This window comes from Lates calcarifer, linkage group LG21 (assembly GCF_001640805.2).
Source record: "Lates calcarifer isolate ASB-BC8 linkage group LG21, TLL_Latcal_v3, whole genome shotgun sequence".
NCBI classification, from domain to species: domain Eukaryota; kingdom Metazoa; phylum Chordata; class Actinopteri; family Centropomidae; genus Lates; species Lates calcarifer.
The window spans coordinates 27694954-27711241 of record NC_066853.1 but is presented as its reverse complement, the minus strand read 5'-3'; the positions used below and the strand labels follow the sequence as shown (position 1 = coordinate 27711241).

Below are 16288 nucleotides of genomic sequence, written 5' to 3'. Positions count from 1 at the left end.
CCTTATGTCATGTGGGAAAAAGCAGGTGGATCTGGAGCAGATACTCCTGTACCTCTTTTGGTACCTCTGTGAAATGGGTGGTGAGGGTCCTTGATGATAGCCATAACTCTGTGAACATAGTGTTGCTGGTAGATCTCCACCAGAAAGGGGAGAGGGGAGCCTCTGCTGTGTCTTTTTGATGATGGCAACAGTGTTGGGAAAAGAGGTCTGGTCATCTGACCCTCTCCACAATGGCACCGTCGATGGTCAGTGGCACGTGGGGGTGTTTATCAGCCCTCCATCTCTTTTGTTTTGTTATTTTGTTTACGGTGAGATTGTAGGATTTGCACCATGCTGTTAGGTGCTCAACCTCAGTCTATGCAAACTCATCACTATTACTGATGATGTCGTCCGCAAACTTAACTACATGATGTGTGCTGAAAATGGCAGTGCAGTCGTGGGTGAGCAGGATGAACAACAGGGGGCTCAGGACACAGCCCTGGGGTGAACCTGCACTTACAGCGATGGTCTTTGATGTCTGGCTTCCCACCCTTACTGTCTGGCATCGCTGAGTCAGGAAGTTGAGGACCCAGTTGCAAGTGCCAGTGTCCATGTTCAACAGCCTCAGCTTTTCTACCAGCTGTTGTGGAATGATTGTGTTAAAACCCAAGCTGAAGTCAACAAAGAGGATCCTGGCGTAGGTGTTTTTCCTCTCTAGGTGTGACAGAGAGGTGGAGTGTGGTGGAGACAAATCAAGATCCCCTACAGTTTCATATGCAAACTGTAGTTGATCTAGATTTGCAGGGAGACAGGTCTTATGACCAACCGTTCAAAGGATTTCATTACAATTGGTGTGAGGGCCACAGGGTGGAAGTCATTAGGGCAGGCTGGGTTCGATTTCTTAGGGACAGGAATGATGGTGGCACTTCTGAGGCAGGTGGACACTGATGACTGGCTGAGTGGGAGGTTAAAAATGTCTGTAAAACATCCTTTAGCTGCTCCACGCTGTCCCTTATAACTCGACCAGGGATGTTGTGTGGCCTTGCAGCTTTGCATGGGTTAATGCTGGGCAAAGACCGTTTTCCAGCTGAGGACAGCTTAGGTACCTGGTCAGTGGATGGCAGCGGGAGCGTCTGCGCCTGCACGGTGTTGTTTGCTTCAAAGCATGCATAGAGGTTATTCAGTTTATCTAGTAAGGAGGGGTCATTCTGGCATATTTGTAGGGGAGGAGGCTTGTAGTCTGTGATTGTGTGAAATCCCTTCCACAAACGACGTGAGTCTTTATTGTTCATGAAGTGGCTGTTTATGAGCATACAGCCTCTTTGCCTCCTTGATACCCCGAGTAGACATGGGCCAGTCACTGGTTTCAAGGTATACCGTGGTATTAAAAAGCCAAGGTTTCAAAACCACTAATATTTTCCGTCATACCGCTCCTACGATATAAGCCGTTGCCCCCGCCTCATTAAATGACTCGTCAGAGAGAGAAAGTACAGGTGCACCTTGGGTTGTGTGCAGCATGGATTAGCACAACCCCTCCCCCTCTGGTTCGTCAGCTCTGTTCAGGCTACCTGTATTTATGGTAGATGGTAAATGGACTGTACTTATATAGCGCTTTTCTAGTCTTTTCGACCACTCAAAGTGCTTTACACTACAGATCACATTCACCCCATTCACACACATTCATACAGCACATGTTCTATATATAATGTGCTATCTAAACACATTCACACACCGATGTGACACACATCGGAGGCAATTTGGGGTTCAGTATCTTGCCCAAGGATACTTCAGCATGCAGACTGGAGGAGTCGGGAATCGAACCACCGACCTTCTGATTGGTGGGCGACTGCTCTACCTCCTGATGGCAGAGGAAGGTGCCCTATACAAAAAAAAGGATGGTCGTGATTTAGAGCAGCCGACTTGCAAGATGTGCTTGCAAAGAGTGGCTGCAAAAGGAGGCAATACTTTAAACCTGATTTTGCATCTACAGGATCACCACCCCACACACCAAATTCAAGGTAACGCTGTCCTGAAATGAACGTGTGCAACATTTACAAGAGTTAGCGTGTAGGCAGATAACAATTAGCTAGCTAACATCAGCTAGTTTCCCCACTAATGTTACTTCACAAAGTTCAAAATCACAACACTTTTTGAAAAACAGCCTGCTAGCTTTCTGGTGTTTTGTCACTGTGTTGCACTGAGAGCGAGAGAAGAGAAAGTGTGCCTGTTGTGCTTGCGACCCAAGAAAACCTGTTCAATGTCAATAAAAAAAAATGTTTTTCTTACCTGGCATTTCAAAATGACTCATTATAGTGATACCCTGAAACCATGATATTTTTGCTTAAGGTCATAATACCGTCAGAATCTCATACTGGCCTATGCCTAACCCCAAGACGGGTTTTTCCTTGCCAGACTGTATGCTGTGGCAGCCCCAGATTTAAATGCAGGATTGCAGGCTTTAAGCAATGAATAGACTTCCCCAGTCAGCCATGGTTTCTTTTTGGCACACGTTTTGATGGTTTTGGCCACCATCACATCATCTATACATTTATCCATTTTTGATTTCCCTGACTACTGGCTTTTCTCGTTTCACCCTAGGTCTGTATGCAGGTGTGAGCAATACAGCTAGGTGATCAAAGTTACCAATGTGGGGAAGGGAGACTGCTCTGTGTGAGTTTTTGATGTTTGTGTACACCAGATCCAGTATGTTTTTGCCCCTTGTTATGAAGTTCACATAGTGGTTCACAGACTTGCCTGGTTAAAGTCTGCAGCTATTATAAAGAAAGCATCAGGGTGGGTCGACTGCTGCACACTGATGTTGTTGTAGAGGTCATTCATGGCCTACTTCACATTAGCGCTCGGTGGTACATAGACTGCCACTATGATGACCGCTGTCATCTTATGCGGCAAGGGTCGGCATTTCACAGTTAAGAGCTCTATGTGTGGTGAGCATAGTGTAGAAACCACTACAGCATCCTGGCACCACGACTATAGACAGCCAGTCCACTAGGGGTGGGCGGATCAATCCAAATATTGATAGTATTTAGTATAGTGTAGTATAGTATCAATTGATAGGATCAATGATCGATACTAAAGTGATGGGTTTTATACTTTAGTTTCAGTTTCTGTCCTGACATTCAGTGTGTTGCTCCCATTTCATCAAAAAGTAGACAAGTAGACACTCTCAGCCATTGTTTCTCATAACCAAAAACTTATGTTATGGATGTCCAGGAGAAATTCCCGATCATACACACTTTCCTTTCACACCATTCATTTAATTCAGTCTATTAACTTCACACGATGACAAAAGCACTTCATGGTTACTAGGCCACCAACTTAATGCAGATCTTGAGGGTCATTTTGTGTATATTGGCTGCCCAATAATAGTTTATTTAATAATAGTTCAGGAAGCACCAAGCCACCTACAGATCTATGCCACGTCTATAAAAACTCTGTCCTGATCCTGGGGTTCCTGCCCTCCTTATATCTGTGTCATCAGCAGGAAATTGTGGTACTGTATATAGCTCAGTAGAAGGTTTTATAGGTTTCATTAATGACAGATGGGGTAAGTGTAAGTTCACCTGGGGGGTCCTTATTTGCTTATTTTGCAGGGATGCTAAATGGCTTTTAAATTGGTGTGACAAAGTCATCTTGCCTTTTCCCTATATTCATAATGGAAATGGCATGATTGTAAAAGGAACTTTTCCGACTCTTAGTAAATTGTAATTCGTTTTTCAGATTGTGTCTTTCGAGATGTACAAACTAAAGAGTAGGCTATGAATCCCTCAGCTCTGGGTTTAATTTAGAAACAAATAATGGGAGATTTCATGTAAAGGTAAATAATATGGCAGAAAATTTTTATTAATCTTTCACAAGTCTATTATTTATGTAGACCCCTATTAGCAGCCTCAAAGGTAAATGACACATAGGGTAGAGGACTGACTGTCATACAACTTTTAATTTCTTGCTTCAGGATGTTCTGCTTTAGAAAACTACGTGGCAAATTCATGCAGTAAAAACAAACAAAACACACATGCACACACACACACAGAATATAAGTAATTAAAATATTCTTCTCTGCTTCATTTTCTTTCGAATTATGGTAAATAGTCTGAATATTGGACTTTCAGTAGCTTTGGTGGCTGTCTCAGAGTGAATAATGCGATGTGGCATCACCATCTGTCCCCCTCCACCCCTCTATGCATGTGGTCTGTTATTAGGCTGTGAGCTCCTGCTGGCCCGAAATAGAGATGTGCCATCAAACCCAGCACAACTCCCACAACTAATATGAAGTTGAAGCAGGACATATCACATTTTACAGTCTTACAGCAGTTTTAGTTTCAAAGAGAATAGCAACTGTAACACCATGGTAATATGGTTCTTAACAACAACATTCAAGCCAAGTCTGTCTGTGTTTTTTTTTTTTTTTTTTTTTTTTTACTGAGCAGTTTATAAATAATGAATTGTTGCATTTCTCCTATAGGTGTGAGGGTTATCTATAGGCCAGCAGGGTTAAATAATATTATGTATTTCTATTAAGTACAAAATCAATTGATTAATTAATCAATATTGATTCTAATTAATGAATTATACATAAACAGGAAAAATACCTCAAACTGACGTACTGTATAATTTATCATGCCTATAAAAAGTATTCAGCCCCCTTGGATGTTTTGATCATGTCTTCTATGCCACTGATCAACAGCCTCTATGAAGTGAGTTAAATTCATTGCAAATACAGAATACTGCAGTCTAGAAGAAATTGCCCACTTTAAAGAAAAGAAGATTGGCTGGTATGCCTGAAAGTAACATCCACATCAAACCCGGGACGCAAGGTTTCCCAGCAGAACATTGCCTAGAGCACCACACTGCCTCCACTGGCTTGCCCTCCTCCCATAGTACATCATGTTACCATCTCTCCACAGGTAGACGTGCATGCAGCCACACAACAAAATAATGTAGAACATCATAGGACAACACCACCTTCCTCCATTGCTTCATGGTCCAGTTTTGATGCTCACACATCCATTGTGGACACTTTCTGCAGAGGACAGGGGTCAGCGTGGGCCCTCTGACTGGTCTGTGGCTATGCACTGTATGTTCTGACAGCTTTCTATCATAGCCAGCATTAAGGTTTTGACCAAGGGTGGCCTACCATTTTGGAGATGCTCTGACCCAGTCATCTAGCCATTTGGCTCTTGTCAAACGTTTTCTGTTTTCAACACATCAATTGTTGAACTGAGACCTGTGAGAAACCTGTTGTGTCTGGAATCTGCTGGAGCCACTCTCCCAGTTTGGGGGTCGCATCCCGTAATGCTCCTACAGCCATGGGGACCCACTTCGGACTTCATCCTCTACATCTGTTCCAATGGTTCTTCTAGCCCATGGCACTTCTAGATCTTGCTGTAATCCTTCTATCTGATGTTACTGTCACCTGAGATCACCACATCTATCATTGCCTCTTCTGCTCCTTGTCCACCACCACTATGTCTGGTTGGTTAGCCAGCAACTGTTTTTCAGTCTGGAACTCTAAGTCCCACAGGATCTTAGCTCTGTTGTTCTTAACCATTTAAACGTGCTGGAATGTTTCTGGGGCATCTTTGCACAGCCTGCACCTTGGTTCCCATCTGCTGTGATGGACCCCAGCCTCTATGTATCTGATGCCTAGAGCCTGTTCTTGTACTGCCATGATCAGAGCCTCTGTGCTATCCTTCAGGACAGCCTTTTCTAAACACTGTTAAGATTTTGTGATGTTAGCCACTCCTCCTTTCTGTCAATGATACATCCCATGGAGGGGTTTTTATATATTATATTTTCTCTTCCTCCTCATTGTCGTCTGTCTTCTGTAGCCCGAGGCAGTCTCTTAGCAGTTCATCTCCAGGGGACCATCTTCCTGATGTGTTCGTGGATGGCCCCAGGGCTCCAAACTGCGACCATTTAGTCACAACAACGAGCACCTGTGTGACTTGCAAATATGCCCCCTGTTCTAGGGTTGGGTCAAGTGTTTCCTATACATTGCTTTATTTATGGCAGCCCGTCTTAATACATAATCATTTTCTGTTTTAGAATTTATGGTCATGCTACCTCTCTGTCCTCTCTGCCTGGGGTGGGGCTGCAACCCCTCGGACAACACCAGCACCACCATCCCCCATCCCCCCACCCCCACCCCACCCCCCAATGACAGAATGTCATTGGGGGGTGGGGTGGGGGTGGGGTGTCATTCTAGGGGAAACACTGTAGGGCATACAAGTTCCTACTACTCCTATCATTCCCACTATGTTTAACCATGTAATATAAATAGGAGGAAACTATACATATAGTTATATTCATACCTACACATACAAACACACACACATATATATATATATATATGTAATGTGATGTACCTTCACCAGGCCTGGGTACTCGTTGGATGGGAGGCCATAGATGTGTTCTTTGGACTCCTCACCCTCAGTCAGTAAGAAACAGGGAAACCGCTGCTTCACGTTGTATGATCCAGGAACCTTCTCTTTCCAGTAGCACACATTGATCTTCACCACCTACAGAAGAGATACCATCACCACCAGTGATGTCCCCACACACAATACACAAGCTTTAGGTTTGCATTTTTTGTATGTTGAAATATATTTTGTTTGTTGTAATCATTTCACCTGTTCAAACTGGCTATAAAGATATCTTTCTAATGTGATGGGGGACAAAATCTATTGTCCTCATTCTGTGCAATAAATACATTCAAAATGTTATCTGCAATTAAATGAGGTTTCAGCAGTCTGACTTGGAAAATCAAGTAACTAAAAGTTAGTTTTTCATAAATTTCACGTATTTGTGTTACCACAGCTCAGCATGGAAACACTACTGAGGAAAACACAATGAGGTTGTTCTTGTGAGGCAAGTGAGGAAGTATTTTTAGGTATTTAAACAAAACAACACATGCTGCAGCGAGACTCCATCCTCTGAGCACCATTAATATGTTGTGAAAATGTTATGCCAATTTGTTTATTTCTCTTTGAGATTTTTGTGTTTATGAAAAGGTCACAAGGACACCATTAATTAGGGACCATAAATATCAACATCACATTTAATAAAATGTGATCAGAAGTTTTCCAGATGCTTTGTCAATGCCAAAATGCTGTGGCAGTCATGGTAATAGCTGCTGAGTGTATGCCACCTCAAATACAACATATATAATTTCAATAATAATATATTTATTGTACAACTGATCAATACAAGACTTAAAACTAACCTAACCATGGCACAGAAAATACAAACATGCTTAACACCACCTACTCCATGGTCTTTATCAGTTTTTTCTATCTAATGAAAGTGTAATTACAAAGGCAGCTCAGCTGCTGTAAGGTGAGAATGAGGCTTTAATGAAATGTACACATTGGTACACGGTTGTACAAATGACATCCATCTGAGTGTGGCAAAAGTAAGGACACATTGTTCATGAGCATTTAAGTAATGATCTAACAGGCCATACACTTATTCCCAGGGACCATAAAAATTCAGAAGTACTCTGGTGAGCCATTGAACTCAGAACCTGTGCTTTTCTTCCAGTTCACTCAGGCATGGCATTCCCCAGGCCCCCCAGCTTGCTGCAAGCCTGAATAATGCAATTCCAATATCAGCTCCACCTTTCCACTCTAGCTGCTGTCTGTTTGTTTTCCCATCACCTTCTCTTTTCAGAGTGTGTGGCATACTGTAAGATGGAAAAGACTGCTTCACTGGCTATGGCTGAATACAAATGTTTGGACTTCACCGCACTTACAGACTCATTCCCAGGAAGTCATTGGCTGTGATTGAATAGTCTTTTTTGCTTAAGACTAACTGAGTGAAGCGATCCAGTAATATCTAAGTGGCAGCCATGATAAAAGCTGGTCAAATTCTCTAAATATTAGGGAAAGGAGCTTCAGTGCTTCCTATCTTATCTCCTTTAGCAGAGGATACATTGGAAAGGAATGAAAGAAGAGAATGCTGTCCCACAACCTCAGCAGACCCACATACATGTAGAAAAAAAAACAGGACACTTATTTAATGCTTGTGACACCATCCAAAGCCTAGTGTAAGTGCAGTCGGATACTCTAAGTTCTTGAGAGGTGATTTAGAGCAGTTGGTGACAGGCATTTCCATTTGCGTAGTGAAAATACAAATGAAAAACTTTTTATTTATTTCAAAAATAAAAGGTTAATTAACATTTGAAGCCAGGCACCTTTTCCGTTTGTTGCAGGGGTTAATGTGTATTTTGCCAAGGGGTGCCCATACTTTTGCATACAGTTTACCACACTTTTTGTGTTACCATGCTAGTTTGGATAAGTATATACGTATATTTAGCCAGAACATTTAAGCTTAATATAAAAATAAACTATTTAGGTTACACTATTGAGAAAAAAATGTGTCTGTTTGAAAAATCACAATGTTTTGTGTGTTGTAGAATTACCACAAGGTGTACTGCATGCTTAAATTTTAGCAATAAAACCAAGCTTTGGACATCATTTAACATGTATGTTCAGTGTCCAAATCCTAATATTCCGCTTAAACCCAACATTTAAAGTAATAGTGTGCTGCATATTTACACAGCTATATGGACAATATTGCATATGTGGCACAAAGAGTTTAAATACCTCTAGTGGCAACTGTAAGTCAGTGTGGGTCAGCAGTTTATTAGCCCAAGGTCCAGCAGTGATTACCACACTCTTGGCTTGATAAACTCCAGCAGAGCTTGACACTGTCACAATAGGGCCAGGCTTGATGTCCATCACCTTCTCTTTGTCTCTTATGATCCCACCCAGCTTCTGAAACTGCCCCTAGGAAAAGACAATGACGATGAACGTGTTAATAAAAATCCTTCAGTCATATGAACTTTTAACATATTGGTTAGTAAATGCTTCAAATATTATGACAAAGATTCATAGATTAGAGCAGTAATTGCTACTAAAGAAGTCCTCCTCTTTATTTCCTTATTTGTCTGAAGAATTCAGTAACAGAACAGAAAACAAATAAATATACAGTGGTCAGCCATAACATTAAACCACTGACAGGTGAAGTAAATAACATTGATCATCTCCACACAATACAATGTTTTTTGATGGGAAACCTTGAGTCCTGGCATTCATCTGGAGCTAAATGTTGCTGCAGACCAAACACACCCCCATGACAACACCATTCCCTAGCAGCAGTAGCCTGCCTGTGAGAAACACAAGAAAGAGTTTAAGATGGCCTCCAAACTCCCTATATCTCAATCTGTCCAAACATCTGTACCAGAAAAAGCTAGATCCATGGAGGTCTGCAACCCACAGGTCCCATCTGCTGCCAATGTCCCAGTGCCAGACACCACAGGACATCCCCAGAGGTCATTTGTCCATGCCCTCACAGGTCAGAGCTGTTTTGGTTACAAAAGGGGGACCTAAACAGTATTAGGTGGTAATGTACAAGACTTGTACTTCTTGTACTTGTTTTCACATCAGTAGATCACACCTAAGAAGAAGAATGAGAATCAAATGAGCACTCATTGCAGGGGGGCACCACTGTCCTTTTGGACAGGCATATTCAGAACTGATCATATATCATTGTATCACATATCATAATATTACTATTAATTGTGAATCCAATCAGTCTAACATCTGAAGTGACTTCCAATTTAAGGGATCCAGTTCTCCATAGCAAAGAAACACAAACAACCAATGGGTCTAAATATATAAATGGTTTATTAAACTAGGTTAGGTTTAGGCTACAAATAGTATGATTACTGAATCCTGAGATGTTTATGAATTAGATTTACAGATTAAGTTTACTTACATTGGCATCAACCTAATTCATTAGCAGGTGAGTTGTTTATCCAACTTATATAGCTGTTTTCTTAGCTTAGACGATATGGCTGGGAACCCAGAACTATGATCTGCATCAGCAGTGGTTGGTAGGTGACATCTTAAGACATTCATGATGTTACATTTCAAAGCTTTTTAGGTTTTGTTGAAAGGTGTGTCCATGGTAGCATGGGGAATTCTGATGTTTCACCATGAAAGAGGAAGCTGTTGTAACTCAAATATACATTGTCCAATCTGCTTCAGACCTCACGTATTTGATAGGTGGCCTGGCCTGAAGACATCCACATGGGATTTTTTGGTCAAAGTCATAGCGCCGCTGACTGGTAACAAGAAATGACATGTTTCATATTGATATGCTTTTCTAATGGGTTGATTAGATCTCACCTCAAATATGGCCAGATAAGCATTAAGACCACAATGATACTTTATTGTGAAAATTTGTGAGTTTTCATCAAACAATCTTGCTATGACTGTGTGGCAAATTTTGATGCTTTGCTATTCAAGAGGAAGTTGTAATGTACATATACATTGTCCAATCTGCCCCAAACATTGCAAGTCTTGGCCTGAACACTTTACACTTACATCAACACCTATTGGCAACAGGACATGACGTGTAATATATTCAATGTACTCCTACCTCGTCAGTTAAGTCAGCAAAGAGTGTTAAAGTCTGAGGGCAAAATGATTGAGGCTTAAATCTCTTTTTGGGTCTATCTGCGCACACGGCTGCAATTGTGCATGACAAATGTGGAACTTTGGAGACAGTCAGTGATTTATAACTAATTTGTTCTGTATCCAACAGTCATGCAAGTTCAGTACCATTTCATACGACCTGCATTAACCCTTAACTGCCAGTCCCCCAGCAGGTGCAGAGTGCTAAGGCCTGTTCCCCGCTGCTAGCAATTTTAATTTACGTTGTTGTTACTTGGCTTGTAAGAGTGTGAGTGGCTGTAAGCTCTTAGCAAAACATAACCAAAGGCCAAGAATTTCAGGCACATTAAAGTTCTGTCCCTGGGAAATGATGCCATATTTGAAGGTGTGGTATTGTAGCCTCTTTCTTTGATTCAGTCAGAACAAAAAATACTTAGTAGACTCTAAATAATTCAGTTTGAGTTCCTTTGATTTTTTTGTGTATTTAGTTACAGCAATCCACTTCTTTATAACATTAATGCAGTCCTGAAGGACAGATAATTTGGCCACATTGTGAGGTTTAAAGCAGGTTTGTCATGTACAACTTGATATCATCTGCGTAAACAATGGTATGAGATGTCCTCAAAAAGTACTCAGGATGTGTCCAAGTGGAGGCAAACAAGGAAGGTCCCAGGACAGAATCCTGGGGCACACCCCAGGACAGAATGGTACAAGATGATACATAGCAGCAGCAAGTGAAAACCTCCTGTGAGAGACAGGAAGAGAACCACTCCAGGGCTGACCCAGAGATGCCCACCCACATTCTAAGTCAATCAGGATACGATGATCAACTGTGACAAAAGCAGCACAAAGATACAACAGTACAATCATCTGCATCTCTGTGCATTAAAATATAATGTATAAACTCTACAAAGAGCTGACAGAAACCACACTGAATGTTATGTACAGCTAAAATGTCTATGGGCTGGTTAACCACCACCTTTTCTAAAATTTAGATAGATAAAAGGAGATAAAAGGCAATTTTGAAATCGGTCTAAAATTCTGCGGAAGGGTCATTGTTGGGCTTTTTTAAAAGATGATGAATAACAGCCTGTTTAAAATATAAAGGGACATAGCCAGTAATCAGAGAGTTATTAATTATCAACATATGAGGAGGGTTTCATCTTATCAACCTAACTGATGAGAACATTCAGAGGGGCATATATCTGCTCTGATATGATGGATTTTACTGACAATGAGGAAAGAAAGTTCCACACTATTCATTCTAGAGAATAGTGGTAAAATTACTGAAGACGGAGCACTGAATTAAACAGAGCTGTTGGTTAATATTTCCTTCGTGCAGCTGGGTGGAATGTTGTGCCAGAAGGATACATCTTGATGCTATCATCAGGCCAAAATTTCAATTTGTCCAGTACTTTAGTTTATGACTAAATACTTGCTAGAATAATTTCCATCAGCCTCAGCTGGACTTCATGTTCAGTGATTATTGTAAATGCCAGCTTCCGTGGCTGCAGACTCTCCTGTTGGTATACTGTTGTGGCACTTGAAAGATCAGCACAGTTCTGGTGCCATTATTTGTTCTTTGTAGTTCATTGTGAAATTAATGACTGCAGTTCCCTTTGAAGTTTACCCATAAGTGAATTGAGCTTTGATGTCACAATAAAATCCACAGTTTAGCTAACCTACATCCCCACAGTGACTAGATCAAGAATGTGGAGGTGTAGTGATCTATTACTGATCTATACTATCTATTTAAGGCCCCAAACACAACTGAGCTGGCCCTGCATACAGTCATGAAAGAAAATCAGCAGCTTGATTTCAAATAGAGAGAAAATAAACTGAAAAAGAAGACATTAAGAAACCACTCTTAAGTAAGGTAACAAGACAGATCAATTGCAACATTTATTAAAACATATTAAAAGCAAGGGGCCATTAGAGAGCCATGGCATGAAGATTCACAAAGGAATAACCTACCAGTCTATTACATGTCCATTACTACAAGCTTTAATTTATAATTGACTTCTGCTTCACAAAAACCTCACTGATCATCTGTCCACTCAATTGAAAGTGGCACCTCAGTGAAACAACCCAGCACTGTTTTGTGTTTGACCTGCCAGCCATGGAGGTGTCTGTTCTCCTCCAGTGCTTTTTCATAGTGGTGACAAAGTCCAGTAATATGAATTTATTGCTGAAGATATTCCTGGTGTGAGCTATTATTAGATTAAAACAATGGGCATGAAATATGTTCAATTATCCACATCTTGGCATTTTTCAGCCTAGTTCTTTTTATCTAGTTCTTTTTCATGAAATCAGAAGTTGTTTTGCTTCTTCTACTTTTCATTACTTCCACTTGCTCTCAGTGGTTTTATTATAGGACCATTGTCTACAGTTAAGTTCAGTGGTTAATTTTGCATTGTACAGATTTCTTAAAACAAAGACTTTCGGCCATGAACCCCAGAACAGAAATCAATTTATGTTTTACTGAAATATTTTTTTGATCAATATACTGGGTAATTTGCCTTTAAAATTTGCTATTAATCCATTAAATAATCCTGGTAAATTTCTATAAAAAGCACCTGAAAGAACCATGCCATTTAGCAGGCAAAGGACATAGACACTGAACATTTTCATATTTACTAAGGCGAATGAACTTGGACTGGGGAATCTCTACCACATCATATCCTATGTGGACTACATGATTTTCCTTGACTGACTGCATCAGTTCCTGGAGCTAACAAACTTAATGCTTTACCAACAATATTTTTCCGTACCTGTACAGTTTTGAGTGCACGGTCAGCATACAGAATTCCAGCTGTTATGTCCACCACCGCTCCATCTCCCTCAGCCAGATTGACATGGGGGATGTGCTGGCTGAAGTTGTCACGGGTCAACGTTACCATAGGCACCTTGTTCCTCTGCAGGGTGCTCTTAAACAGCTGGTAACTCTGACTGTTCTCTGGTCCCATCACCAGGAGTCCCGTTTGTCTATGGGAGGAAATCAGTGGAGATGAAGACCAATGTTGTAAAAGCCCAGAATCTGTACAAGACAATTCATGAGATTTTCCAAAATCTATGATGACATGGATTTGGAGGTCGTAAATGCTTTTATTTATGTAAAAACAATACTAATGTCCAGGTATTAATGAGATATTGAGTAATTTAAGGTAAAATTATACATGTGGCACTTGCATCGTATTCTTGTCAACAGCCTCACTGCAGCTGTTGAGAATGGAATGAAAATGGATTACTATATTGAATACAGCTGTTGGTTAATACTGTCTTTATGCAGCTGGGTTGGTTTTGCCCCACAAACCCCTTGCCACCTTCCTATGCATTCTTGAGAAAAACTATTAAACCTGACAAGACAGTGACGTTCTGGTGTAATGGAAGGAAAGTACAGCCTCCTGCTATGAGACAGCAAGTCAAATTTTAAGGGAGAGTTCAATATAATTATAGAATTAATGTTAAAGTGTGGACTGTCACTTGAATGTCACTTTAGAAATATTGTACAGTTATTTCTTGCTTTAGGTAACAATCCTTTCTTAATCTACATTTCAACTTTATATCTAATTCTGCATATTTTAGAATACAATATGAACATGTAATGTTGTGAAACTGTCCTTGTAATTATAGCACCACAAAATCTCTAAGGGAGATCTCTAGATGGCTCGTTTAGAAAGCTTTTGACTTTATCATGGAAGACTACAGTTGGCATCTTGTTTCCTACCTACCCACCCATCTTGTGATGCATTTTCTGCCCAGTCTCTTTTGTTTTTTCTTTGGGAGTTGTTGCGTTTTGGGATCTCAAAAATTACTTGGGTGAGTACAATGTTATCATTAGAAATTATGAATACACACATAAAAATGTAACCCCAATTACAAGAAACTGTAGTTTTCCTTTAACCACACCTTGACCATTGAGATGGCTGACAAGAAAATGCTCATATGATTTTTTTTTAGGTATGGCAGTGAGGGTCAGTCAACCACTTTTATCCGACTGAAATATCAAAAAATGTTGGATTGAATGTCATGTAATTTTGCACCAGCATTCAGCAGATGATGCGTCCTGTGGGCTCTGGTGGTCCCTTTCCATGAGTTTGAGAGTTTTGCTTTTGTCCTGTTATTGAGTAATTAATAACTATTGGATTGGTTAATGTGCATTTTGAAGGCCAATGAATTTACACTTATCCAGAGAAATATCTTAACATCAAAATTGGCACAAATTCACAGTTCCCACATCTTTGGAGATTTCCAGACTTTTCCATTTGCTTTACCAGAAGGTTGACATTTATGGTTCAGAGTGAAATATCTTCACCTGTTAGTGGGATTGCCAATTTCTCTTTGCTAGCCTGCATGGAATTTTGACCATTTCCTCACAATGCATGGTGCACAGGCAGAAGGAGAGGAGCAAACAAGTGGGAGGTTTATTCAAATCAGGTGGCAAAAAGCAAGTTGTTGGTACTTTGGTGGAAAATATGTCTTAGACGTCATGCTGAGAATAGAAGTCTTAGAACCATGTCTATTTCTGGAGTAACGTCAATCTGTTGCAAAGCTGGTGGTTTTTAATCAGTAACAGCAATCAAAATGCTCTAAGCACTTGAAAAGCAATAACAGAATACAAACTTGTGATGTGACTGGATTTGGATATATTTATTTATCACCACATCTTCCAATCTGTATCACACTTCAATCAACCCTCGCACTTTCCACTGCAAATACATGAACTGAAACAACAGGTGTGCCACACAGCCCAAGACCTACTGCTTTGCACTTGTCATTGATCTAAGTACATCATCTTAGGTTAAATGACCCACTCACTGCTGTTAAAGAGTTTGCATATAAAAATCCCAATAAATCTCAACTGTATTCGTATCTCTGACAAACTACCACAGATATGGCTAGAACAGCTGAGTAAAGAAACAAGAATACAGATTTGTACATTGTGGAAAGAAGGATGCACAGAAAGAGAAATTGCAAAATGCCTAATGGTGTCCAACAAATGAGTTCACTACACCCTGAAGAGACTAGAAGAAGTTATGATGATAGAAAAAGGTTTGGAAGAAAGCAGAGGCTAAACATATCATTGTCGCCAGTAAGAGAGATTGGCGGAAAAACAGCACCACAAATAAGGGAGGAAATTAACATGACAAGGTCAAAACGTTTGAGAAAGGCTGGTCTGAAGGGTTGTCTATCTGCAAAAAAAAAAAAAACACGTTTATTTCGTCCACAGAACAAGAAATGAGATATGAGTGTGCAAAAGCACACAAAAATTGGACCTATGATGACTGGAAAAAAGTTCTCTGGACCGACGAAAGCAAGTTTGAACTATTTGGTTCAAATCACAGAGTCTATGTCCCCAGAGAAACTGGTGAATGTCTTATAGCACCATACGTAACTCTTGGTTGCACTCCTGACCTGATGCACCTTATTCTGTCCTAGAGACTCTTCCACTGAAAAGATACTGTTTGGTCTCTGGGTTGTAGTCATAGACCTAACTCTTGTCACCTAGGATGATCCTCAACATACAGGCCGGGTCATCCCAGGCCTGTTGATGGAGATCCTTACAGATTTCAGATTTCAGTGTTGCTTCTGCTCCATGGTGAAATCCCAAATTTGCACCTGCAAGTAGTCCCAAAAACAAATGTAACACAGGTCTCAACGTAACATGGAATACTGACTGGAACAGTCTCTGAATCGCAACTTTGATCGCACCTCATAGTAGGCCCTAATGATAATGATGTCAACGAGTTGGTCTGTCTGTAAAGCAGGTCTTTAGTATATTAAAGGATGTTTATCTAAAAGATTATGGTGTAGGACAGTACTTTTCTATG

General features: G+C 40.5%; 1 protein-coding gene across 2 annotated transcripts in view; it reads right to left on the bottom strand.

The window, feature by feature from the left end:
- The window catches only part of pipox (pipecolic acid oxidase), a 32579-nt gene that overhangs the window by 11598 nt on the left and 4693 nt on the right, over positions 1–16288 (bottom strand). For both annotated transcript variants that reach the window (XR_007808961.1, XM_018700913.2), the window contains exons 3-5: positions 13229–13442; positions 8604–8786; positions 6366–6518 (exon numbers count right to left, since the gene is read on the bottom strand). Coding sequence is in view for 1 of the 2 variants with exons in the window: in XM_018700913.2 (XP_018556429.1) it covers positions 6366–6518; positions 8604–8786; positions 13229–13442 (550 nt within the window). In the remaining variant the exon portion in view is untranslated. The remainder of the gene's footprint in view (positions 1–6365; positions 6519–8603; positions 8787–13228; positions 13443–16288) is intronic.